General features: G+C 41.1%; 2 protein-coding genes across 2 annotated transcripts in view; both read left to right on the top strand.

The window, feature by feature from the left end:
* Window positions 1-10,383: 10,383 nt before the first annotated feature.
* Window positions 10,384-21,422, top strand: slc2a3b (solute carrier family 2 member 3b). Its single transcript, XM_085291828.1, has 12 exons — window positions 10,384-10,602; window positions 11,056-11,124; window positions 11,263-11,378; window positions 14,865-14,969; window positions 15,494-15,654; window positions 15,761-16,001; window positions 16,391-16,553; window positions 16,741-16,928; window positions 18,669-18,773; window positions 18,869-18,970; window positions 19,065-19,268; window positions 19,380-21,422. The coding sequence occupies exons 3-12, from the start codon at window positions 11,355-11,357 to the stop codon at window positions 19,629-19,631; spliced, it is 1,545 nt and encodes a 514-aa protein (XP_085147954.1). The 5' UTR covers window positions 10,384-10,602; window positions 11,056-11,124; window positions 11,263-11,354; the 3' UTR covers window positions 19,632-21,422.
* A 2,186-nt stretch (window positions 21,423-23,608) lies between these two features.
* Window positions 23,609-26,486, top strand: part of ephb6 (eph receptor B6) — a 43,466-nt gene continuing 40,588 nt past the window's right edge. The window contains exon 1 of the mRNA XM_085291827.1: window positions 23,609-23,708. Coding sequence (XP_085147953.1) covers window positions 23,651-23,708 — 58 coding nt within the window. The 5' untranslated portion in view covers window positions 23,609-23,650. The remainder of the gene's footprint in view (window positions 23,709-26,486) is intronic.

Raw genomic sequence — 26,486 nt, 5'->3', positions numbered from 1 at the left:
ACAGCAACTGTTGCCTCAAAGTGCTTTAGATCAGTTAGCCAAATGCATATGATTATCAGCACCTGGTTGCTACTTGTTTTCAGCATTGTTTTCATGGATTCAGCAAGGTGCTGGAAACATTCATCAGATTTTGAATGTGTAGGTTTGCTCACTTATAAAAAAAAAAAAAAAGTTCAAATCCTTATTTTACTCAGTCCTGGGTTTTTAAAATCTAGACTGTAATTAATTTGGAAGTGAGCAAACTTACAAATTCAGGCTCAAGTAAACATTTTGCCACCTGCTTACGACACTATACACAGTAACTGATACCACATTTTGCAAGAAGTGTTGTAAGCTACCTTTATTGTTTTCAACATGCTGCTACAGAAAATGGAAGAAATGAAATTGTTTCATAACTTCTACTTTTCAAATGAACTGCATTACAAACCAAGACTGTCAGAACAAAACTGAAACTAATTTTCTGATGGAAGACAAATTCAAAAACATAAGTTAATGTTTTTAAACCGTTGGCAATATCTACGAAGCACAAACACAATTTTGGTGGAATTAACTTCCTTCTATAGACAAACAGCGAGTTCTGATGGTGTAAATCATTAAGTGTTTAGCATCCCCGGTTGAAAAGATGGTCTCGCAAATTGATGGTTCAGAATCCTTTTATTAACTTAAACAGCCGTGTATGTGAACACACCGTAAGAGCTACAACATACAGACTAAAAGGCTATTAGTAAATCAAACAGTGTGTTACCTTTAACCTTTTGACTTATTCATTAATCACAAAGTAATTATCTTTAACTTTACATAACTGTTGCATCTTCAAAAAATAAAAAAATACAATAAGTGAGACTTACAATGAAGTATCGTTGCACTGGTTTACTGAACCTTTCTTTCAGGGCATGTACCGAACATCAGTATCCATTTTCTACTGCCTCCTACAGGACACACTCTTCTTCCACTTCCTTACACATTAATGTAACACAGAACTAATACTGCCTCTCCTGGCATTACCATTGTAACGACACACTCATTCTGTTTCTTTCAGAAGAATAACAGGAACTTAGGATGTAGGTATCTATGAATAATAACTATTATGCATACTCATATATTTATATAACCTACTAATTTCTTGCGATACCACAATAACATATCGTTAGCTTCATAGCATAATTGCCTAAGTCATTTGACTAAGTCAATGACTTAGGCACTTATGCTATGAAGCTAACGATATAACAGTGAAACAAATTTTGCATGTAAGTGAAATCGTTGCATCGCTGCCTAAACATGACGAGGTATGTTAGCACCCTCTAGTGGGTGAAAACTTAGCCTTTATCCTTAGTAGCGGTCAGCAGCTATATGCTCCGTAAAACAACAAAGTACATATCCACAGGACAAACTTTGTTACAAACCTTGTTCCCTCATCAACCAGGTGCTAAGAAACTGCTCAGTGTTGCACCTTAATAGCCGTTCTTTTTCCAATTCCCGTCCATTAACCATAGAGCACACCTTCTCTCTACTAGTGATGTGTCGGTCGTGAACGAAATGGCTCTTAGAGCCGCCTCCTTATTGCGAGCCGTGGTTTGTTTGTTTTTTGTTTTTTTTTTCCCTCTTTCTCTCACTCTCTCGCACTTTTTTCTATGAGGTGCCGTAAGGGACATTATTACTGAAACGCTCTCACACACACTACTGAAATTTTAGCTCTCACACACACAACTGAAACGCTCTCACACACACTACTGAAATTTTAGCTCTCACACACACTACTGAAGCGCTCTCACACACACTACTGAAATTTTAGCTCTCACACACACTACTGAAATTTTAGCTCTCACACACACTACTGAAACGCTCTCACACACACTACTGAAATGCTCTCACACACACAACTGAAACCAGAGGCATTTCCGCTGAGCAGGAAGTTGTTTCCTGACAAGGAAACTGATGGAAAAAGTGGTATATTTCAAAACACTACAAGGATGTCTACTCAGCAACCTGCTAGTACAGCAGTCCCCAACCTTTTTTGCGCCACGTAAACGATATAAAATAAAAAAAATGATAAATACCATGAAAACCATGAATAGAAATGTTTTCGAATTTTTGTGGAGGAATAAAACCCATTACATAGAAAGATCTCAGCCTGTGAAGGGATACAATAAAGGTGGTATCAAAACTCCAGAATTAGAATTTATGGTTGGCACCCTTAGAATTAAATGGTTAAAATCTTGTCTGTCACAGCCAGACTCTACTTAGCTCCACATCCCATGATTCTTGTTTAATAAAATAATATACAGGATTAGACTTTATTTTGAAATGTGATTTTGCGGCAAATAAAATCCCCATAAAGATATCAAACTTTCCAAAACAGACGTTGCATTTTTGGGAAAATGAGATTTACCCACAACTTCTCCCCATAATTCAACCTTATGGAATAATAGGGTAATAACACTTAATCAAAAATCAATTTTCAAGAGTGACTGATTTGAACAAAAATATTATATTCATAACAGATTTGTTGGATGATAACGGTGTCATTCTAAGTTACACAGACTTTTCAGAAAAATATTGTCTAAACTGTTCTCAAAGAGAATATAACAAATTTTGTGAACTGGTCCCACTGCCTCTGCTTCATTTGATTAAAATTTTTATGATATACAATAATTTCTCATCAGTGCTCCCAAATTTATTGCTAGGGCAATGTCAGCTGTTTGATAAAAATGCAATAAGAAAATTGTTACTAGTTTCTTCAAAGACAAAATATTTCATAGTTACAACAAAATGGTTACATGGCATGGTTCTAATTTAGTTATTTCATATACACTGGATAAAGCATACTAAAAATTTATGAAATAGCCTATTCTACCTAAAGTTAAAGAAACACACTTTAAACAAAACTAATACTGTGGCAGAATTTCTAAAAAAAGAGATTTGGCTTTGAGGTGGATCAGTGTTCTTTTTGTACTGATGAAAATGAAACCCTAGAACATCTTTTTTTTCCTATGCCCTATCACACAATGTATTTGGTGCAACTTAAAAAATTGGATTTCCCTAAATATTAATGATGTGCCACTGTTTGAATTACATCATAATTTTTTTTATATGGATCATCTAGCATTGGATGTCTCAGACATTATTAACATCATCATACTTTTGAGTAAATATCATATCCATTGTGCTAAATGGAGGAACGCTAAGCCTTCTCTCCCTGGTTTTATTGATGATTTTAAGATATCCTTTTCTTTGCTAAAAAAGACAAAAAGCACATATGCCAAAAAAAATAACCAGGATAATGCACGTCTCCCGCTATTCTAAATTTTGACTTATGCTGAGGCTAATATATTGTTAAGTAATGCAGCTGTCTCACTAAGGTCCAGAATCGATTTGTTCCACGATTCGATTCAATTCAATTCGATTTGATTATGGGGAATTTTGACAGTCAGAAATATTATAATTCAGATCAGTACATTTTCATATATTTTTGTATTTAAAAAAAAGGAAGCTGACACATGCAAGACTTTATCAAAGGTGTGAGCATCACAGCAGATGCCTTTGTGTCAAAGTAGCTGAAGATAAAACACATAAAAACATGAAGGTGGTTTTCCTGGCCTGGGATTTTATAATATTCTGCAGTACATCAAAAACGAAAGAAAACCATTAATCAACATATGAACGTTACCTCTGACATTACAGCGGTTGTATTAGAGACACGGCTAAGGTTTTGCATTTTGCATAATTTTAAAAAGTTTAAATTTGTTCAGTATTCAACGGCAGAAATTAGGTTTTCTTTTCGGAAGTATGTAAAATGAAGAAAAAAAAAAACAGCAGCCGACTGCGCTGTAAACAACAGTAGACTTGTGCCTAACAAGCAAGCGAATAATACAGAAAACTGATTTTTAGACGGGAAACTGTTCTTGAAGTACAGAGAGAGAGAAAGAGAGAGAGAGAGGGCTGTGCATGACGTGCGATTTTATCGTGGTGGAAGCAAAACAGTGAGGGAATTCATGACGATGTTTATGTGAAGCGCAGTTTGGATCTTCTTTTGCTGCTGGTTCAGTCAATATTGTTTGGAGAGAGATAAAACTAACAGCTTTAGAATTGCTGCAAAAACGGCGTGAAAACAAAGCGCGGACCTGCCGACAGATCAGAGTCAGCGAGCTGTCGGCTTTCAGCCCCGACCGTGTCCGTGCTGTCGGGTGAGAAAGGCGACATCTCACTGATTCTGATCCGCGGGTTGCGCTGTGTGTTGTGTACCTGCTCTCATTTACTGTCTTAGCTGTTTGGTGGTTGTTGAAATTTTGTGAGGTTTCACCAGAGATTCTGGCATTTCGGGCAAAATAAATTTATATTAAAAAAAACGATTCAGGATTTTAATGAATCGATTTCACGTTATCCAAGCCAGAATCGATTTTAATCGATGAATCGATTATAAAAACCCACCCCTAACTAACACCATACATAGCACTGATTCCCAGCTGCGCTGAGACCCGAATTGTTTGCAGTGTGTGCCACGATTGCAGTGTCGCTAAGCGGGGTGTGATGGGTTGCAGTATTGTTATTTTCGCACAGTTTGTGTGGTAAGTCTCATGTGCAGCTGGGATATCAGCAGGATGTGTTGTAAGTTCTGTCTGGAATTGACTGGGAATTATTATGTCTAACTCATGTAATAAATAAACGATCAATTTATTTCTTTGCCACGTTTACTCATCCCTTGTCCTCGGTTACAAACTGAAATGCCTTCCTGTTTAACTGAAATGCCTTCCTGTTTAACTGAAACGCCTTCCTGTTCAACTGAAATGTCTTGGTTTTTCAGTTGTGTGTGTGAGAGCTCAAATTTCAGTAGTGTGTGTGAGAGCGTTTCAGTAGTGTGTGTGAGAGCGTTTCAGTAGTGTGTGTGAGAGCGTTTCAGTTGTGTGTGTGCTAAAATTTCAGTAGTGTGTGTGAGAGCGTTTCAGTAGTGTGTGTGAGAGCGTTTCAGTTGTGTGTGTGCTAAAATTTCAGTAGTGTGTGTGAGAGCGTTTCAGTAGTGTGTGTGAGAGCGTTTCAGTAGTGTGTGTGAGAGCGTTTCAGTTGTGTGTGTGTGAGAGCGTTTCAGTAGTGTGCGTGAGAGCATTTCAGTAGTGTGTGTGAGAGCGTTTCAGTTGTGTGTGTGTGAGAGCGTTTCAGTTGTGTGTGTGAGAGCGTTTCAGTAGTGTGTGTGAGAGCTAAAATTTCAGTAGTGTGTGTGAGAGCGTTTCAGTAGTGTGTGTGAGAGCGTTTCAGTAGTGTGTGTGAGAGCGTTTCAGTTGTGTGTGTGCTAAAATTTCAGTAGTGTGTGTGAGAGCTAAAATTTCAGTAGTGTGTGTGAGAGCGTTTCAGTTGTGTGTGTGAGAGCTAAAATTTCAGTAGTGTGTGTGAGAGCGTTTCAGTTGTGTGTGTGAGAGCTAAAATTTCAGTAGTGTGTGTGAGAGCGTTTCAGTTGTGTGTGTGTGTGAGAGCGTTTCAGTAGTGTGTGTGAGAGCGTTTCAGTAGTGTGTGTGAGAGCTAAAATTTCAGTAGTGTGTGTGAGAGCATTTCAGTAGTGTGTGTGAGAGCGTTTCAGTAGTGTGTGTGAGAGCGTTTCAGTAGTGTGTGTGAGAGCTAAAATTTCAGTAGTGTGTGTGAGAGCGTTTCAGTTGTGTGTGTGAGAGCATTTCAGTAGTGTGTGTGAGAGCATTTCAGTAGTGTGTGTGAGAGCGTTTCAGTAGTGTGTGTGAGAGCGTTTCAGTAGTGTGTGTGAGAGCTAAAATTTCAGTAGTGTGTGTGAGAGCGTTTCAGTTGTGTGTGTGTGTGAGAGCGTTTCAGTAGTGTGTGTGAGAGCGTTCCAGTAGTGTGTGTGAGAGCTAAAATTTCAGTAGTGTGTGTGAGAGCGTTTCAGTAGTGTGTGTGAGAGCTAAAATTTCAGTAGTGTGTGTGAGAGCGTTTCAGTTGTGTGTGTGTGTGAGAGCGTTTCAGTAGTGTGTGTGAGAGCGTTTCAGTAGTGTGTGTGAGAGCTAAAATTTCAGTAGTGTGTGTGAGAGCGTTTCAGTTGTGTGTGTGAGAGCGTTTCAGTAGTGTGTGTGAGAGCTAAAATTTCAGTAGTGTGTGTGAGAGCGTTTCAGTTGTGTGTGTGAGAGCTAAAATTTCAGTAGTGTGTGTGTGAGAGCATTTCAGTAGTGTGTGTGAGAGCGTTTCAGTAGTGTGTGTGAGAGCGTTTCAGTTGTGTGTGTGAGAGCGTTTCAGTTGTGTGTGTGAGAGCGTTTCAGTAGTGTGTGTGAGAGCTAAAATTTCAGTAGTGTGTGTGAGAGCGTTTCAGTAGTGTGTGTGGGAGCTAAAATTTCAGTAGTGTGTGTGAGAGCGTTTCAGTAGTGTGTGTGAGAGCGTTTCAGTTGTGTGTGTGCTAAAATTTCAGTAGTGTGTGTGAGAGCGTTTCAGTAGTGTGTGTGAGAGCTAAAATTTCAGTAGTGTGCGTGAGAGCGTTTCAGTTGTGTGTGTGCTAAAATTTCAGTAGTGTGTGTGAGAGCGTTTCAGTAGTGTGTGTGAGAGCTAAAATTTCAGTAGTGTGTGTGAGAGCGTTTCAGTAGTGTGTGTGAGAGCTAAAATTTCAGTAGTGTGTGTGAGAGCGTTTCAGTTGTGTGTGTGTGAGAGCGTTTCAGTAGTGTGTGTGAGAGCGTTTCAGTAGTGTGTGTGAGAGCTAAAATTTCAGTAGTGTGTGTGAGAGCGTTTCAGTAGTGTGTGTGAGAGCTAAAATTTCAGTAGTGTGTGTGAGAGCGTTTCAGTTGTGTGTGTGTGAGAGCGTTTCAGTAGTGTGTGTGAGAGCGTTTCAGTAGTGTGTGTGAGAGCGTTTCAGTAGTGTGTGTAAGAGCTAAAATTTCAGTAGTGTGTGTGAGAGCGTTTCAGTAGTGTGTGTGAGAGCTAAAATTTCAGTAGTGTGTGTGAGAGCGTTTCAGTAGTGTGTGTGAGAGCGTTTCAGTAGTGTGTGTGAGAGCTAAAATTTCAGTAGTGTGTGTGAGAGCGTTTCAGTAGTGTGTGTGAGAGCGTTTCAGTTGTGTGTGTGTGTGAGAGCGTTTCAGTAATAATGTCCCTTACGGCACCTCATAAGGGAGAGAGAGAGAGAACGAGCCAGGGACAACAACGTCACATTAGAAAGGTATAGTAATCATCCACAACTATTTTCAGTTGCAGATGATAAAGGATTCAGAAAGTTTATTCATGCAGGTCCATATGACAGAGAATATGCATCTTCTTTTTGTTTTCATATTATAATTTATATTTAATTGTGTTGTGGTTTGCAGTGTTTTGTGTTGTTTCACTTTAAATTTGTTTAAAAGGAAAAAGCTGAAAATGTAAATAGTTAAAAGCTGAACTGTGAATACTTGATTTTTGTAATATATGATTTATTACATTTTATGTGGAGTGAATAAATAAAAGTATATTTACGATGGCCCCTAGAGACAAAGCACGTACAAACTCCAATACATGTAAAAACTCCAAAACACGTACAAAACACAACAGAAATGCTCCAGGATGCTAGGGCGCAGAGTTTTTGTTACCTAGTGGCTACACAAGCCAGGAAGTACCAACGACTGGATTTGGTGTGTGGTAGTAACAGGTAACATTTTTTAAAATTATTTGAATATATGTATGTGTGCTTGTGTATAAATACACAAACCATACACATATGCTTTCAATTGTGTAATTTAAATGATCTAGGTAGCTCTGTTTTGGAAGTTCAGTTAATGCTAGAAATGTCATGAAACGCTGTGTGGCAGGCAGGAGATGAGGACTCAAAGTGCAGGACTCAGACTCAGGGGATGAACTCAAAAATCACAGCTCTATTTGCTGGCAGGAAAAAAAAACATACAAACTAAACTGGGAAACAACAAACTAAAACTCACAGTGAGACACAGGGAGATCCACACAGCATGAGGGACGACACGACACTGACTCAGAGAAACACAGGGTTTAAATACACTGGGAAGTAACGAGGGGAATGAGACACAGAAGGAGAGCACAGCTGGAGGAAATCAGAACCTACGAGACAAGGAAGGGTAAACTGAACACATTCACATAAGACACGGACCTTCAAAGTAAAGTACAATATTACAAAAATCACAAAGAACTAAAAACGCTGGGTCAGGGGACCCAGGACCCTGACAAGAAATGTGCTTTGGAATTTGTACGTGCTTTGTTTCTAGGGGCCACCACATATATTTTTATATAAACATATATAAATAAAACCACTTTTTTTTTACATTAGTAATTCCTTTTGTGCATAATTTTATATTATTGTTAATAATAAATTAATTAAAGCAACAAAACAACCTGAAGAGCCGGTTCGGAGCCGAAAGAGCCGGAAATCTCATCACTACTCTCTGTGCATTAAAACTCGCGCTTCTGCTATATGGTTTACACCACTTGATTTACGGCACCTTGTCGCTCTGTGACTTTCAAAATAAAAGCATCCACTGGGTCCAAGCTCCAACAATATAATAGCCACTCATAAGTTTACAAAACACTTTACAAAATATTAATGAGGTCATTTACAAAGTGTTAGCGCGAAGGGTTGATTTAAGATGGATTAGACAAATTTCCAGGAAATTATTGTAAGTTAGCATTATGAACGGTATCTCTTCTCAAATCTGTGATAGCAAGTCAGGCTGAGCGAGACTTTATTTCCTTCTTCACTATCACTCATCTGGTTGCTCAGATATTTTATAATTTGCTCACTCAGACTAAATTACTAGAGAAGATGCTGCAGCTTTTCCTTACTAATTGAACCAGCAGAAGAAGAGATGCTGGCAGGTGTGGTTTTAGAAGCACAAACAGTATTTTTACAAGCCCTTAAGGCACTGAAAGGCTTGAACCTGAATATCTGCACGTTGCCATTTTAACTTCCTGTTTTAGCATTTACTTATTTCGAGATCAATAGTTGTGATTCCTCAGTAGGCTAAAAGGGAAGAAGCCACCCACGTGAAAAAGAAAAACCTTGACATTTAGTCACTGTCACAACTGAAGTGACGCCACAAGTCAAAGTCGAGAAAACTATATCACAGCTTAGTGTTGGAGGACGGGAGGAGGACGGGATATCCAAAACACTGATGCCCATTAAACTTATTGGCTTTAAGGTATTTTCCAAATGAAAAAAAAATGTTAAAACATAACTCATGTTTAAGTCCTTTTTTGGGTTTGGCCTGTGTGAATAATAGTGTTCTCATGCAATGCAGGATTTCCTCAATTCCTAAACAGTGCGTAATGGCGGCTTCATAAAAACCACAGGCATGAGTTCATAATCTTAAAATAAACTGACTGTCAGAAAGCTTTGAAGACATTGTTTAAAACTTACTTCATTGTTTGTTTGTTTTGGTAATTATCAGAAACCACTGCAGGTGGTAGCTAACACAATAAAATTTTACCTTTCACTAAAACTACCTCATCACCTCAAACTGACCTTTGAGGTGACTTTGATTTGGACTGTTTGTAATAATATATTGAAATTTTTGTTCTTAAGAAAGAAAGAAAGAAAGAAAGAAAGGGACCAGTGGCGTATCCATAATTGGGGTATAGGGTGGCACCGACCTCCTCTGGTGTCTCTTCCACAACTAGTGCTATTTTATTTCTACGTGCTCAATCTCAATGTCAGTCTTACAACTACAGTAGACTAGCGTTGTTATATAACTTTTACTGAACTATGTTGTTATTGTACAGTGACACCAACAAATGTAAGGTTTAGCTTTGGCTTCCTCCCAAAGTCCAGAGACATGCAGTTAGCAGGGTTTGATTAACTGATGATTCTAAATTGATCATAGGTGTGAATGTGAGAGTGAGTAATTGTCTGTCTCTCTCTGTTTACCTTGTGACAGACTCCAGGGGGAAAAAAATATTAAAGTAATGTAATTAGTTAAGATCAGATAGTTAGATGTGATCATTCAGTTCCTTTTAATTTAGGTACATTAAAGTATTTTGATCCTAAACAACCAATCAATACCAGGGGCACTGGAAGCACTTGGTGATGTAATTAAGACACACCAAATCTAAATTATCAAAACAAAAGAAACCAGGATGCGTTTTCGCTCTCACGTTTTCTAGAGAATTTGCTAAATTCCAGACTGAGATTTGATGGACTGTCAAGATTAAAGCTGATGAAGAATTACGGGTGGATTGGGGGGTTGTTAACCACCCACTGAGCCGGTCTCATGATTTCTGCATGACCGGGCTTTGTATCTGAGTTCTGGGCACACTGCCTTTTGTTTTCGGTGGGCGGCCGACCGAACCAGCACAGAGCCTCTTTTCACCGTTTGCTCGCCCATCACTCCGCTCCGCACGCGGTCAGGAGCACATAGACCCCATCCACCCCTTTGTCTCTCTCTCTGCAGCTGAGCGGAAGCTCGGCTGTGCGATTTCCTAACAAGTGATCGGCCCAGATCGGAAACTACGCATCGTGTGCTTTCGTCAACAATGAGTAAGACAGGGCAACGTGCCGCCAAGCGCGTCTAGGTTTCTTTAAAACACACCCCGATAGGAAGGCGGACTTAATTTTGAAGATACATAAGAGGTGTAGACACGAGGTTTATTATAAACTGGATACACAGAGGCTGGCACAAACCCAACAAAGCGGTAAAACTTTAATTTTAAAACTTGCTTTGCTGATTCATTTATGTGATTTAGTTCTGTAAAGAGATTTACTTTGCTTGGACTTCATTGTTATATTCTTTAGTGATACTGCTCGTATAAAAGTGTTAAAATAGCCTGTTGGGTGTAAACATTTTTAACTTTAATCCGGGCATCAGTTCAGCATCATCTCCGGCTCCATCGCATCACATGGGTTATTATAATGTTCTCTGTAGACGTCACTGATGCGTTATTTTGTGCTTTATATGGATAAGAAAAAAAATATGGATAAGAAATAAGGCAGGGCAGTAATTTAATTGGGAAAGATGAGGTTATATCAGTTTTTTCACTCTTTATAACTTTAAAACTGGGGAGCGAACATGTGGAGGGTGAACAGAGTGAAATAGAGGGAGGGACTTACTGTCATTGCTCTAACACATTCTCCATCACAACTGACAGATTCACACAGTGCCGAGAAGTGTCTCAACTGCCTGCGCATAGACTCTCCCTTAACAGAATCCATTAGGGGTATGTACTTTATAGCTCTTAATATATATAAGAGGCTTCTTTTCTTTGTAAACCTCAAGATCCATAAAGATTGTCTGATTCTGGATTTTGATCAAAATATGTTAATGTGTGTGTTTGCTTTGCTTATTGTTTTTTTAGGTTTTCCTGCTGACTGCTTGCACACAGGTGTGCGCATAAAGAATTAAGACTCCCGCTGTCCTTTCTGCGAACATCAAACAGAAGAGATCAGGATGCAGCATCTGGATGATGACAAGGTGAACATCATAGTCTTTCGCTTATGCTCTCGTATAAGTGTCGCTGGTATTGTTTTCATTGGCATTCATTTTCATTATCAGAAATCAATTTGAACCTTTTTGACAATGAGCCACATGCGTTACGCTGGAACGGATGCTGAGTTTCACTACAAAAAACCACCAAAGGATGAGTTTATGTGAGGCAAGTCAGAGTGAGCCTTATACAATAGACCTGCTGGTTTTCTGTATTTTTCCATGTTGGCAAAAGCAGGAGTGGTGGATGAGAGTTGAGCACGTCAGGACATGAGTAAGAGAGTGTGATTGGGAGTCGAGACTGTTGGCTGGCAAGTCTGAACTTGAGCATGTCATAGTTCCTTGTTTTTATTGCGTCCTGACTTGGAGAGAGGTGGGATGAGGGCATAGCAGTTCGACTGCAACCTTCTTATAACAATGGCACAATGTTTTGATACGTGCAGCACAGAGGAGTTAGTGTTATTGCTCATATAAATGAGCTTAATGCACCTGCTTCCCTGCTACCTCTGAACTTAGCATTTTGCAAAGCATAGCTGCGGTTTCTCTTTTGTAAGACGTTTCTTGCAGTTACTTCATTTTCATGGTTATTTCCTAACTTTTTTCTTTACATAATCTTGGACAGGGCAGACAATTGCAAGATAGTATGAATGTGGAAGCTGAATTCTGCTTTCCGATTTTTATTATTATTTTAAGACAGGCTTCAATCTAGTCTAACTGCATGTACTTATTAATATTTTATTACTAAATGATTAATGTGAGAGGAAAGATCAGTCAGCAGTAAGACAAGAATTTAAGAGAGTCGAGTTCAGAAGGCGAAGTTCAAGCAGCTGCAGACTGATGCTTTCTTTTTTTCTTTTAGCTGAATCCTTAGTTGCAAACCAAAGTTGGACTGGTATGCAAATTCTACTCCAAAGTCATTAAAGAAAAATAGATATTGAGCAACACTGTGGGCTTGGCTGCTGATGTTACTAGTAACCTACAAATGGCACATGCATAAACAAACATGTGAATGCATGACTGTACAACCGCATGCCTCGGGACAAGTCGATACAACCTAGAGTCAGATGCGTTATGGTTGTAAGATTTGTAATGCTCCGCGCTCAGCTGGACACGCCCCAGTAAGAGGGGATTTTTTTAAGGGTGATTTTAAAGTCACATCTTAGGTAACACACACGTTTACACATGCACCCAGGAGCACCCGCTACACTCAGCCTCCATCTCCTCCACAATCGGACACACATTACTCATTTGCTCTTCAGATCACGCAGTGCTAATGTCACTGTTATTCTCAAAAATGAGGTCACTTCCAACATTTTTACCTTTTCTTCCCTCGCATCTAAAAGTCTCAGTTTGAATTAGAACTAACATGAATTGTGAAATTGTCTTTAGTTCACCAACGTATGTCCTCATTAAAAGCAGGACTGACTGCAACCGCACAGACCCCACACATTATTGAATGTCACAAATAGCTAATTCCCTAACACTTGTACATTCAGCTTGTTTTAAGCGGTGATATCTCAGTGAGAAGCAGAGCAGCGTGCAGCCTCAGTCTCAGTGAAATATTGTCACTTATCAGCCCTCTGTCTTTATTTGGTTCATCAGTTCCTCTTGCATGCATGTTTCATTCTGAGCCATGCGATATTTTTGATAACTACAGCACACTGGATATGAGTGCTATAAAGTACTGTCATGTGGCAGTTTAAGATAACTACATTGCACCAGCATTTTCCTGTTTTGGTGATAGTACAGGCATTTGGTTTCCTGTAAAAATGTAGCATTTGAAAGAAGGCTTAACCACATGCAAAAACGGGCAGCTTGTTTGAGGCAGTCTGTGAGCATGTGATGGCTGCACTTACAGCCACACAGTGGTAATACCCACCATGTTAGTGTAGAGGCTTATAAGTAATATTGCATTCACATTTCTTTCTTTAAATATAGGAATTTATTTACAGAACAATAAATAACTGGTTTTGGTTTAGAATTCATTCACATATCCACATAACGCTGCATTCTAAAATAAGTGCGCACATTTTAGTTTACACTGTTATGTATGATTAATCTTTTGTTTTCTGAGTTACCTTAGTTGCAGCTGTTCCAGTCCCTTGATTAAGGAGCCAAGAGGTGGAAAAGGGGCGGAGCGAGCTTTAAAGGAAGGCTACAAATTGGTTCACGCCATAACTCAGGACCATGGGGGGGAATTGGAGTTCATTATGTTTGGTTTAGTTAGGTTTTGTGTGTTTTACCCCTTTTCCTGTTTTTGTGGGCTGATCAGCCACTATTTAAGTTTCCCCTTTGTCTCATTAAGTTAGGTCAGTTTGTTTGAGTTATCAGTTGTGTTGTTAACTTTGAGTAGAGTTTTGTTAGTTTGACCTCTTTTATGGGCCCAAGATTTTGATTCTTTTTGCATGAGTTAACCAATTATGTTTTTTGGGTTAAATAAAAAATCGTTTTTTGGACTTTAACCTGTGCCTAAGTTTCCTTCACTGCTCGGTCCATCACAGAGCAGCTGTTTAGAAGTCAATGTTGCTAATATTGAGGCACTCTGTTCTCAAAAACTTTCAAGATGTTTAATCTGTCCAGACAGTAATATCATGTATGATAAATGGACAAGTCTGTGTGCTTATCTTGGCAGGACTGTTTCTAAAAGTGTCTGTTTTTGACTTGACAAACTGTACAAAACAGGCTCCTAATCCATCTGATGAATGTTTCACGGATGCTGCTTAGTCGAGTTAATGTTGCATAAGCAGCAGATTTCAAAACTAGATGGATTAAACTTGATTAACATGGATTTCCTTTCATTAATGAGCCTGTTTGGACATTAGCATTTGCTCATTAGATCGGAGACATGAAGGAAAGCTTTTGCAACAGTTCTTAGAGATTGTTATGTAACAATCTGTAAGGATGTAATCGTTAGGTTAGTTTTAAAGTCAAACCAAAACTTGGATCGAGAGTCACATTTTCTCTTTATGCTGCCCACACGCAGCATGACTGAAGTTTGGCGTCATTTAAACCTCAGTTCTCCTTAGCAGAATGACTTTACATATTGGAAATGTCACTCCTCAAGCAAACCGTGCCAGTGTAAGGGATTAATGTGAGGTGTATTAGCTTGTTAGTATGTGCTAAGCCCATTTTAATTCTGAAACAAGCAGGAGCAAACACTCCCAAGAGGATTCAGACTTAGTCTCTCAGGGTGTCTTTAGCTACTTATCAGGGAAATACCTCAGAGCCACAAATCATGGTGCTTTGTTGCATTGCAGCGGGCCTACAGTTACTAATGCAGCGATGCGAAAACAAGAAGCGAGAAAAGATGGAGAAAGGCTCATTGTTTGTAATTACCAGTGTGACTGTAAACAACGAAAGCTTTGTAGAGCCCAGAAGAGGACATTCAAACTGAGGGACTGATTGGAGAGAGGCTTCATCTGCAATTTATTGTGGCGATAGATAATAACTCTGTGTTTTCTCCTCTTTCAACAGCCCAAGAAGAAGTTGACGCCTTACCTTCTCTACTGCGTTTCAACAGCAGTCATCGGCTCCCTACAATTTGGCTACAACACCGGCGTCATCAATGCACCCGAGCAGGTGTGTGATTGATTGAGTTCATGCACAGTTTTTCCTACGTTTTCAAAAATGATAACTGGACTGGTTCTTATGTAGTGCCTTATGTAACATGTCACATTCATCCATTCACACACATTCATACAAGCACTTTTTTTCTAAGTGCTTTCTACTTTCACACTCTTGTTAAAAATTGTGAGCAACTAGGGATTGTCCAAGAATACCTTGGCATGCAGACTGGAGCACCAGCCTTACGATTAGTTATCGTATCGTTAGTTACACGATTATCATTTAATTAAGGTGTGTCGACCCAGGGTGATATCTAAAACCTGCAGGACACCGGCCCTTGAGGCCTGGAGTTGGATGCCCCTGACCTACATGTCTGCTCTCATTTGTATGCTCTCATGAGGATGGTAAAAGTTATACTGCCCCCATGTGGAAGAGTTAAAAACACCCCCTAAGTGCCACTACATCTGGTAGACTTTACTGATGTTTCATGAAATAATAATAATCTTAACACTCCAACCTTTTTTTGTTTGTTTTTTCAGAAACTGCGGACATTTTTCTCTAATGTGTCTCAGAGCCGATACGGGGAGCCTTTTCAGTCACAGACAATTACTCTGGTCTGGAGTTTTGCTGTGGCCATCTTTAGCGTGGGAGGCATGATCGGGTCCTTCTCTGTTGGAGCAGTGGTTAACAAATTTGGCAGGTGAGAAAATCAAAGATAAACACTGTGGTGGTGCGACCAAACGATCTACTACTGAGAGTGCGATACAGACTCTGATTTCACTTCTGTTTTTGTGTCTTACTACCAGGCGAAAGTCCATGCTGATGAACAACATCCTGGCTCTACTGGGTGGCGGTATGATGGGACTGGCGACTCTGAGTCAATCTTTTGAGATGGTCATAATTGGCCGGTTCATCATCGGTGTGTTCTGCGGTCTATGCACGGGTCTGACGCCCATGTACGTGGGCGAGATCTCTCCCACCGCTGTCCGCGGAGCCTTCGGCACGCTGCACCAGCTGGGTGTAGTTATTGGCATCCTGGTGGCACAGGTACACAAACACGCTCAACACTAAACATGCAAACCGACATAATAATCTTTTCCTTTTTATAGAAGGTCACATTTACTCTCAACAGGTACCGAAATTTAGATGAGCATAAATAAACGAAACACATCCTGTTTTATAAGCCGTGTGTAACGGTGTGTATAATGAAAGAGGAAACAGACACTGCTCTGATAAAAGGCAGTGTAGCTAAAAACACTGGAGAGCTCACACTTTTCTGCACGTACCTGTGTGTGTGTGTGTGTGTGTGTGTGTGTGTGTGTGTCTGTGTACTCATAGCTGAAAGAGAAGAATTTCATATACAAGGAGTAAATTGGCTCAAATGGGTCAATTTTATGCACCTCGTTCCCTCATTATTTTTGCTGTGTGTTCCTCAGATCTTTGGTCTGGAGTTTTTGCTGGGCTCAGACACTCTGTGGCCTCTCCTGCTCGCTCTGACTATCCTGCCTGCCGTACTGCAGACAATCATGCTGCCCTTTTGCCCTGAAAGCCCTCGCTACCTCTTCATTGTTCTCAAACAAGAGGAGGAGGCTAGAAAAGGTCAGTCTTAAGTCAGTTTGCATACTTACAAACCAAGTTGGCAACGTCGGGTTAGTGAGACCGACTCTGACTGATTTTTAATGATGTGTGGGAAACTTTACTTTGTTATATAACGCTCCGAGCTGCTTTTTTCTTACTTATACTTACCTCCTCCTCCTATTTCTTTGATCTGTTTTACTTTTTGTAGCTCTGGTGCGTCTGCGTGGCACTGAAGACGTGGATGATGACATTCAAGAGATGAAGGAAGAAGGGATGAAGATGGCCATGGAAAAGAAAGTGACCATCTTAGAACTGTTCCGCTCGCCAAACTATCGCCAGCCAATCATTATCGCTATTATCCTGCAGCTCTCCCAGCAGCTGTCTGGCATCAACGCTGTGAGTAGACATCACATCCTATAATACAGCGACGTGATAGGGATATATTTAGCACATGTCAAACTGGGAGAAAGTGTAATGTGAGAAAAGCAATGTTTAACGTTAGCCACGAATGCTTAAAGGAGCATTCATTGAAATTGCACAAATGTTTTTGACAAGCACGTAAGAAGATGTGCTTCTTGGCTTCAGGCAATGTTAGATTGAGTTGAATAATTTGAGGCTGATTGGAAGAAGATAAGCACAGTGGTATTTAATAGCTATTTTGTTAATAAGGTCATGTAACCGGGCTGACTAAATTCATTAGCAGCTGCTGTGTCTGACCTGACAATCACTGTGAAGGAGCCTGGAGCTAAAGGCTGCAACATAACCCATATCACTCACCAGAAAGACGCTGGTGCAGTTTCACACGCTGCTACGTGTATTGTTTTTTGTGCAACCGTTCCAAAACGTATATTTATCAGATTTTTTATAGTCAAATGACTACACGTGGAGAATTTCCACTCAACTCTGCCTTGCATCCTTGCACTTTCACTGCTCTCAGCAACCTTGTTTCCAGCCTCAGCAGGAGGAAAGAAACTATTAAAGCCACTGTGTGACGACTGTAGCTGCTGAGCATAAAGGAGAATTTTGTTACAAGAGAATCAGATAATATATCAGGGGTTAGTGATGAGGCAAAAAAAGAGAGAGAGAGAGAGAGGAAAAAACTGAGTGTAATAGAAAATAAACAGAAATGTATGAGTAAATAAACATATCCATCCATCCATCCATCTTCATCCGTTTTATCTGAGGCTGGGTCGTGGGGGCAGCAGCCTAAGCAAAGAGGCCCAGACCTCCCTCTCCCCAGCCACCTCCTCCAGCTTATCCGGGGGAACACCAAGGCATTCCCAGGCCAGCCGAGAGATATAATCTCTCCAGCATGTCCTGGGTGTGCCCCGGGGCCTCCTCCCGGTGGGACATGCCTGGAACACCTCACCCAGGAGGCGCCCAGGGGGCATCCTTGTCAGATGCCCGAACCACCTCAGCTGGCTCCTTTCGATGTGGAGCAGCAGCGGCTCTACTCTGAGCCCCTCCCAGATGGCCAAACTTCTCACCCTATCTGTAAGGGAGAGGCCAGCCACCCTTCGGAGGAAGCTCATTTCTGCCGCTTGTATCCGCGATCTCGTTCTTTCGATCACTACCCACAGCTCGTGGCCATAGGTGAGGGTAGGGACGTAGATCGACCGGTAAATTGAGAGCTTCGCTTTTACACTCAGCTCCCTCTTCACCACGACAGACCGGTGCAGCATCTGCATTACTGCAGCTGCAGCCCCAATCCGTCTGTCGATCTCCGGCTCCCTTCTCCTATCACTCGCGAAAAAGACCCCGAGATACTTGAACTCCTCCACTTGGGGCAGGAACTCATCCCCGACCCGGAAATAAACACATAATTACAAAAACTTACAATATGATTAAAAAAAACTGACAAAACTTTCTGTTAGTCTTGTTGTGATGGAAAAGAAAAATACCCTAAATATGATAGTATTAATTAAGTGTTCACATTGTTTCACTTCTTTTCATGTTGCTAGACTCAAATGCAAGTCTTGCTCCAAATCTGCAGCATCAACTTCAACTGTTTGTTTTTTTTTTTGATCTGCCAAAAATCTAAAACAAACTGATGCATGTGCAATCAAATCATGTTCTGAGCACTTTTTATTAATCAGAATCAATATTAACTGACTTTTCCTTCATTTCCTCTTTCAGGTCTTTTACTACTCCACAGGCATCTTTAGTAACGCTGGTGTATCTGAGCCCATCTACGCCACCATCGGCGCTGGAGTCGTCAACACAGTGTTTACTGTTGTCTCTGTAAGTGTCTGAGTGCGCAGGTGGTTTCGTTAATTTAGTACAGGTTAAATATTACGTTGAATGTCAGTTGATAATTGTGTTTCTTTGAACTCCAGCTCTTCCTGGTTGAACGGGCGGGACGCAGGACGTTGCACCTGATTGGACTGGCTGGAATGGCCATCTGCGCCCTGATCATGACCATCTCCCTGTCCTTAGTGGTGAGTTCGTCATTGTAAAATAAAAATGAGAAGCCAGCCTATTGCTGCTGCATTACATCTTTTCCTCATGCTCTCTGTTTCTTTCTCTGAGCAGAAGACCACCCCATCTCTAAGTTATCTGGCAATTGTGGCTGTGTTTGGCTTTGTTGCCAGTTTTGAGATGGGTCCAGGTCCCATCCCCTGGTTCATCGTGGCTGAGCTCTTCTCCCAGGGGCCCCGACCTGCAGCCATGGCCGTCTCTGGTTTCTCAAACTGGACTGCCAACTTCCTGGTGGGGCTGGGTTTCCCTAGACTGGAGGTATTTTTCACATTTATCATCCCTGCAGAAAATGTTCACATTCACACACATGTACAAATAATAGTCGTCTTCCAGTTTGTCTCATAACAAACATCCCTCTGATTTTCCCAGGAAATTTGTGGCCCTTACGTCTTCATCATCTTCATGGTCCTCCTCATCCTGTTCTTCATCTTCACCTACCTACGAGTCCCTGAGACAAAAGGGAGGACCTTTGACGACATTGCACAGGGATTCGCCGCCAGGGTGGAAAAACCCTCCCACTCCCCGGTGCCTGAGGCAGTTGTGGTTGAAAACAAAGAGCCTGCACCGATGTCCCCCACAGAAAAAGTTCCCATGGTGAATCTTCCTTCAGAAGCAAAATGAAAAACTGTAGAAGATACGAAGGAAGATTTGGTGCAAAACAAAGCAGACAAACATGGGCCTTGCACATAGCTAGTGTAAAAGTTCTATTATTATATATACTATTTTATATTTACATATTAAGTTATATTGCATAAGTCAGAAATAATGAAAGGTGTGTGTTTGGAAGAAGCCATTTCAGTGTACTAATGCAAAAAAAAAAAGTTTTGGTATTTTATATGTGTGCTTTTAAAGTGCCTTTTTAAAAAAATGAAAGAGTGTTTTTAAAGATCACTCCCAGCTAGAAATGCTTAATTAATGGACTGAATTCCTCTTTAATCCTGCTTTAAACACGGTCTACACTTAAATGAATTACCAGTATTTAAGGTTTGTTGACATTTCCGGTGCCAGCTCCCATCCTTTTTTACCTTATAAGAGGATCAGCATATGTTCTGTGTGAGGTCTTCAGCTACCAACAGTGTTAAAAGGTTGCAGGATTTGGGGGTTTATGTATTGAGGTCAAGCTTGAAAAGACGGATTTGGAGTTCGGTTGTTTGACCCCCCAAAAAGAAAAGATTGACTTGCTGTCCTCTCTGAAATGCCTTGAGGCAGAAAAAAAGCACTGAGGGGGGTTTAGCAGCAGTTCCTCTCCACTTCAGGTCCATATAGATTTTGAATAAATATATTTATGTATGTAGAAAACAAAGACTTCCTCTCATCCAGCAGTAGCACCACATACCCTGACAGCAGAGGATGTCTCTGCTTGTCCGCTGTTTGGATGCGACAGCTTTTGTGCCGAGAAAGAAACAAAACAAGGCGAGTTCTGTAAGCCGGAGCCGTCTGCATCAAATGTAATATTTGTATGAGGATGAGAGAGACGTAGTCCAGCACCGCCAAGCCTGAACAAAGCCTCTTTAAGGCTTCTCAAAAAAACAAAAGCTTACCTCTTTAGTTTGCAGATTTCACTGCAGGGTACAAAGTAGAACGAGAAAAAAAAAAATGCTGGCGTTTACAGCTCAGATTGGATTTTAGAAACTCAGGTGGCCAACTGTGTATGTTTATAGCTCCCAACTGTTACAGCACAGAAAGGATATTTATCCACCACTGCACTTGAAACTCTTTCCACATCTGTAGAGCATTTGAGAGAAGCAGCTATTGCAAAGTAGGTCGTAAAATAAAATACAGTTTTAAAGCAGTGTTTTAAAGTATTTGCTAGTGTGAAACTGTTACCTCATTTGAGGGATGTGTAGAAGCACATTGTGGTCTACTGATAACTAAACACACATCTCAGTCAAAACAGGTCATTACACACGCTTGACGATGTTGAATTAAAAAAACACTACGTGAATTGTATTTATTTTAGAACCGAAGAGTCGTTGTTTGCATTTGTTTCTAACTGTTTGAAATGATGTGAATATATTGTAAAGGCTCCAGTTACTGCACACTGATCAGCTGCTGCAGCACATGATGTGTCGGTGTTTGCAGAGCAGCATCTTCTTCTGGGTGTGCACAAACTGATGAGCTTAACAGGGTTATGTTAGCACTTTGGCAGTCAGACTACTGAATAATGATTGCGCATACTGTTTGCGCCCGTTACATGTAAATGTGTCGCACGTGCTCGAGAGGTGTGCGGTTTTCACCTGTCCTGTGAAACCTGTTACTTCCACCTTGATTTTTCTTGCACTCTGCACTCCTAGTGTCACTGTATCAGATGCAGTTGTGTTGCTTTGCAGTTTTCACATTTTTAATATGTATATTTTGCTCTTTTGTTATCTCTTTTTTTGTTTGTGTAAATAAACAGAAACACTTAGCCAAGTTGAGCGTGTGTCAGAGTTAGAGATGACCTTTGCTGCTCTGCATTTCGTTGGCTTAGAGAAACCAAGAAGAAAAAGTTTTACATGTTTCAAGGGAAAAGCGCCACCTGACTAATGAGCGTGAACATGATAAGTTTTGTGAGTTTATAAGGCCACAAGTCAAAGCCAGTTAGTTATCATGAATGTTTAATGTTAACTGTCGCTCCGTGGTAATCCATCGGGCAACCACTTCTCCACTGCAGCGTTTCCTTCTCGTTTCGCTGTGGAAAAACCTCAGTGAGCTGTGAGGCGCGGTATTACAACACAAGCCACGAGCGCCGCTGTTGATGAATCGGGTTTAAATAATACATTTGGGTGTTGTGTTGACATTTTTGTTACGAGCTCAAAAATCAAATCAGAAGACGCAGAGGGAACTTCCTGTGATCTGTTTTTAAATCACTGATCTCGTGTTTGTGAGGTCACATCCAAAGGGACTCGCTTTTCAGAATAGCAAAAAGACACTGATTACGATGCTTCATTTAGAATTTGCTCGCAGACAAAACTGAGGCGAAAGTTGATATTAAAGGTTTTCGTCATTAGTCTTGTAATACATTATCCGTCTTCAGTTTAAGCTGCGATCATGGCTCAAATTTCCATAATGCTTTGACAGATGAAGAATCTGCTGAGTACCTGTGGGCTACAGATATTTTACATCCCACTATTTGTTTACGTGCCTGCATCACACTGAATTCATTAAAAGCTGTTAGCGACTCCAGTTTTCCATGATTTCTAAGCAGATTAATCATTTATTCACAATGATCGGAGTCACACTGAATCGGGTCTGTGTGGCAGACTAAACCCCATACCTGTGCTCCAAAAGGGTGATCTCATTTCTAAGCACCTATATGTGGACAACCAGACTGAGATTGAAATTTCTCCCCTAGTGGGGCACACAAGTCAATTGTAGATGTTTACATATTTGTCTGACAAGCACAAAGGTGCCCAGTTTGATTCCATGAGGACACACAAATCCCTTGGCTGTTGTGTCAGAGGGCCATCTGGCATAAAAATCTGCTAAATCCAAGATGTAAAGCTACCTGCTCTGAGTGAAAGCTGAAATTACCCTTTTCCCTTCTTTGCTTATATCAAAAATTTTCTGACGATGGACAAGATAAGCTTCAGTCTGATTGGTCGCTTTAGCTATACAATATAATCTTCCATTTCCTGTTTGGCTTTACCTTGTGTACCTCAGCCCATCGAAGAAGCACACAGCCTTTGGTAAGGGGCCCCCCGGCTGGCTGGGAATGGTGCCATCTAACTGTGTCAAACCCACACAGCACATCTCCCTGCAAGAGTCCACAGCAGTTACTCACAGCAGTGAACTGGAGCATGAAAGCCCATCAACAAGCTGCAGTACTGCAGACTGGCCAGCTAGTGGCGTGCACAGACCAGAAGGGCTGCTCAGATGTGTGTGTGTGCGCCTGAGTGTGAGTCTGCATACTGTCTGGATGAGCTGTCCTATGAGGCGAGGAGTGTGTCTGAGAGAGTAGGGTGGTGGTTGTGGTGGAGGGGTGTTAGAGCATGAAGCCACATGAAGGATGGCGAGCGTCCCAAAAAACATGTCTAAATGATATTCATTTTCCATAAAGGCTGAGCTGAGTGAGATCAAGAAAAACAGCAAAAAAATAAAAAGTTGGTCACTCTCACATGCCACAGCTTGAAAAAATGCGGGTTAGCACAGTGTCCAGACATGAGAGGGATGCCACAGCCTGCCAGCCAGCATTGCAATGGACGCCGTTAGTCGTGTCTAGACAGCTGTTTTAAAGACCAGAAAAACTTGTTTATTAATTCTCTCCCTTCGCTCTCTGTCACTCTCTTGTTGGCTCTCCTCTCTGTCTTTGTTTCTCCCATATAAGAAAATAAACCCTCTCTCCCACTTTCCTCCTCTCACTCGTTCTCTCCTCCTGTCTCTGTGACAACGGTGTTTTGTTTACTTCCTCACTTGGCAGCGTACTTATTGTATCTGCTGCTCTGTAAATATTTTTCTGCTTCCCTCATCCATTCATCCATCCACCCCCCATCCTCTCTCTCTCTTTTTCTTAGATAAAGGGAGCAAACAGACTCCACCCCCTCTCCACCCCCCCCCCCCCCCCACCTCTTGCTCTGTCACACACACTCACTCTATCTCCCTCTTTCTCTTTCATACTCTCTCCCTCCCTCTCTCCCTGTCAGTGTCATTCTGTAGTGGAGATGTGGAGTGTCTTTCTGTCTCTCTGTCTGTTTTTCCAGCCTAACTCAGCTGAGGAAGGTAAGAACCAAACTTTTGATTGCATTTATTCACGTCAAACCTGTGACTGCACGCGCGTGTATGTGTGTATGTGTGTGTGTGTGTGGTCATAAAGCTTGATGGCGTGTTTGTACAGCGCTCTCATCACGTTCCTGAAACAAGTCCACAAGTGAAGGATGGGCACTTAGTATGCAACTGTTATAGCTCTCTAAGAACAAGCTTCTGTGGGAATTAATGGGACTTTGACAATGTGTGAAACTGTGGCACATTAGTCTGCCACGCTACGAGTCAAGCCACCCTGGATTATGAGTCCTCCACCTGCACCTTGGGACCCCCGGAATAATTACCAGCTTTACCCCTGCTTAGAAAGCCCTTAGTTTTCTGGGCTCTGTGTTGTGTCTCAAAGCAACAGTGCACGTGAATATGCATGCAGATGCTTGTGTGCACCACTGTAGAAGCACATCAGATAGTAGTTTGTTGGCACGGAAGGGCCAGGTGCGTGCCAGGACCTATCAAGATCCGGCAACAAAAGGATATGGAAATAAGGCAGAAGACAAATGAATATTAAGCCGCATAACCCCTTCTCTTTGCTATGCACTCGGTGACCTACCACCCCCCTCCCGTGTCACACATGATCTCATGGATGTGACAGCCGCAGGCCCCCTCTTCTTCTTATCATTGCCCCCCCCCCCCTTTTTTTTTTTTCTTCTGCACTGGTGTCCTTAAAGCGTGTCTCCTGTTTCTCCTGTTTCTCCAGTTCTCTCCTGGTAACTTTTAATGCTTTGCTTACATAAATGGAAAGAATGTATGCCTTAAAAAGTGCAAGACTGAGTGACTGTTTGTGTGTCTGAGAGAGAGAGAAAGAGAAAGAGAGCGAGTGACAGACAGTCTAAAAAGATGGATAATTAAGTGAGACTCCATCTATGAAGTGTTCTGTCAGATCAGAGTGGGCTGACTTGAGAAACCTGCAAAAACATGATGACTCAAACTGGCTTTGTGTGTGTGTATATATATATATATATATATATAGCCAAACACACACACACACACACACACACACACACACACACACACACACACATATATGTATATATACATATAAGTGTATATACATACATGTGTATATATACATATATGTGTGTGTGTGTGTGTGTGCGTCTCCATATGTGTTTGGCTATAGATGCATACATGCCTTTAGATTTGGCCTATACATAGCTCCCGCTCCTACACCCTGTCCCCAGCACTAGAGAGGGTGTCAGCAGTCAGCACGCAATTACTTTCAAAGGATATGTCTCTATGTTGCAAAGAGCTGCACCTGTTCGCGCTCATCTTCTTCTTTGGCTTTAGTTTACTGCGAGGTGTGTGTCAGTAATAGTCTGTTACAGTGGTAACTTATATGTCAGCCTCACGCCGTGGATTTGAGCCGCGCTTGTAACAGATGGCTTGGACTAAGATGAGACAGAATGACTGCGAGGAGAGAGGCCGGGCAGTGTAACGAGCCCATACTGACTCTGTGTAATTGAAACAGAGCTCGACATAATACAGTATTTACCCAGTAGCATGGGCGTCCCTATAAATCCACATGAAGTGAAACATCCAGTTACATCGTGAATGGACGGTTTGGCATCTGCCTCAGCTTTCGTCGCAGCAAATGACGTCTGGACCGGCTGGATATAGCTGCACGTTAACTATTTTTAAAGTCGTTCTTTCTATTGTGAAATGGGAGCCATCTGCTTTTCAAGTACACTATATCTGCATCAAAAATCCGAATTATTGTCTATTTTTATGTCACAAGATATGAGGAAGTGTCATTTTTTTCAATAGTTTCCTCTAGGTTAAAAAAAACCTAAATCTTTGCCGCTTCTCATGAAGACAAATCACAAGTGAGCGACAACTGATTTGCATCTCTCAAATGCAGCCATGTGTAAGTGTTGCTCCATTCGCCCACATGCATTGTTGATGTGGCGCCTCTGAACCTTACGAATCTGTGTTGAGGATTGCGTGTTCACTTTGGATTAACACCTCACACCCAAGGAAGGGCCTGAACGGGAGACACACCTGATGCCCCTCCGGCCCTTTCTGTCATAGACGAGCGGAGTTGCAGCGATGCTCACTGAACTATGCAGTTCCAGGAATTAACCTTGCACTGTTAGTTAAACTTGTTTCATGCCTTGAAAAGGTAATCTCTTCTGAATATCACCAGATGGCAACAGGCTGCTCAAAAAATGTATCGATTTTTTATTTTAACGACAACATTGATTAATGAATTCATGCATTTCTCTCAACGTAAAATAAAACGTTTCTTCTATAATTCTACTTAATTACATTTCTGAAAAAAATGCAATATATTTTAACTCCCTACACTTAATTCCATTCAATTCCATTTTATTTCTATAGCTCCAAATCTAATACGTATTGTAAGGTAAAGAGGTAGAGGAAGATATTACAGAGAAAACACCAGCAATCAGACTACGCCCTATGAGCAAGCACTTCCCAACACTGAGAAGGAAAAACTCAGAAACCGAAGTAGGCTCAGGGAGGGGCAGCCATAACCTGCCATCGGTTGGGAGTGAGGATGGGCGGAGCCTATCCCAACCATCATAGGGTGAGTGGACGGGTTGTCAGTCTATTGCAGGGCTTCACATAAAGATTTTACAAAAAAAACCCTTATGATGTTATAAAATATCTCCCTAAATTTTTGCATAACTTTTTACAAAAAAAGCAGCCAGCTGTTACCACTTTACCAAATAGCACCATTTAAATATCACATCTGAAACATTTCAATGTCAAAAAACTAAT

Source organism: Mchenga conophoros, linkage group LG11 (assembly GCF_057382185.1).
Source record: "Mchenga conophoros isolate Kocher_MC1m ecotype Shallow Benthic linkage group LG11, M_conophoros_male_GT1.1, whole genome shotgun sequence".
Classification (NCBI taxonomy): domain Eukaryota; kingdom Metazoa; phylum Chordata; class Actinopteri; order Cichliformes; family Cichlidae; genus Mchenga; species Mchenga conophoros.
The sequence above is the reverse complement of the archived record's forward strand: the minus strand, read 5'-3'. Positions and strand labels throughout refer to the sequence as shown.

Bases quoted from the DNA above. Each gene is read 5' to 3' on its own strand.
- slc2a3b (XM_085291828.1), top strand. From the start codon at position 11,355: ATGCAGCATCTGGATGATGACAAG. The intron at 14,970-15,493 runs GTGTGTGATTGA...TTGTTTTTTCAG, and splicing joins TCATCAATGCACCCGAGCAG to AAACTGCGGACATTTTTCTC. The intron at 16,002-16,390 runs GTACACAAACAC...TGTGTTCCTCAG, and splicing joins TTGGCATCCTGGTGGCACAG to ATCTTTGGTCTGGAGTTTTT.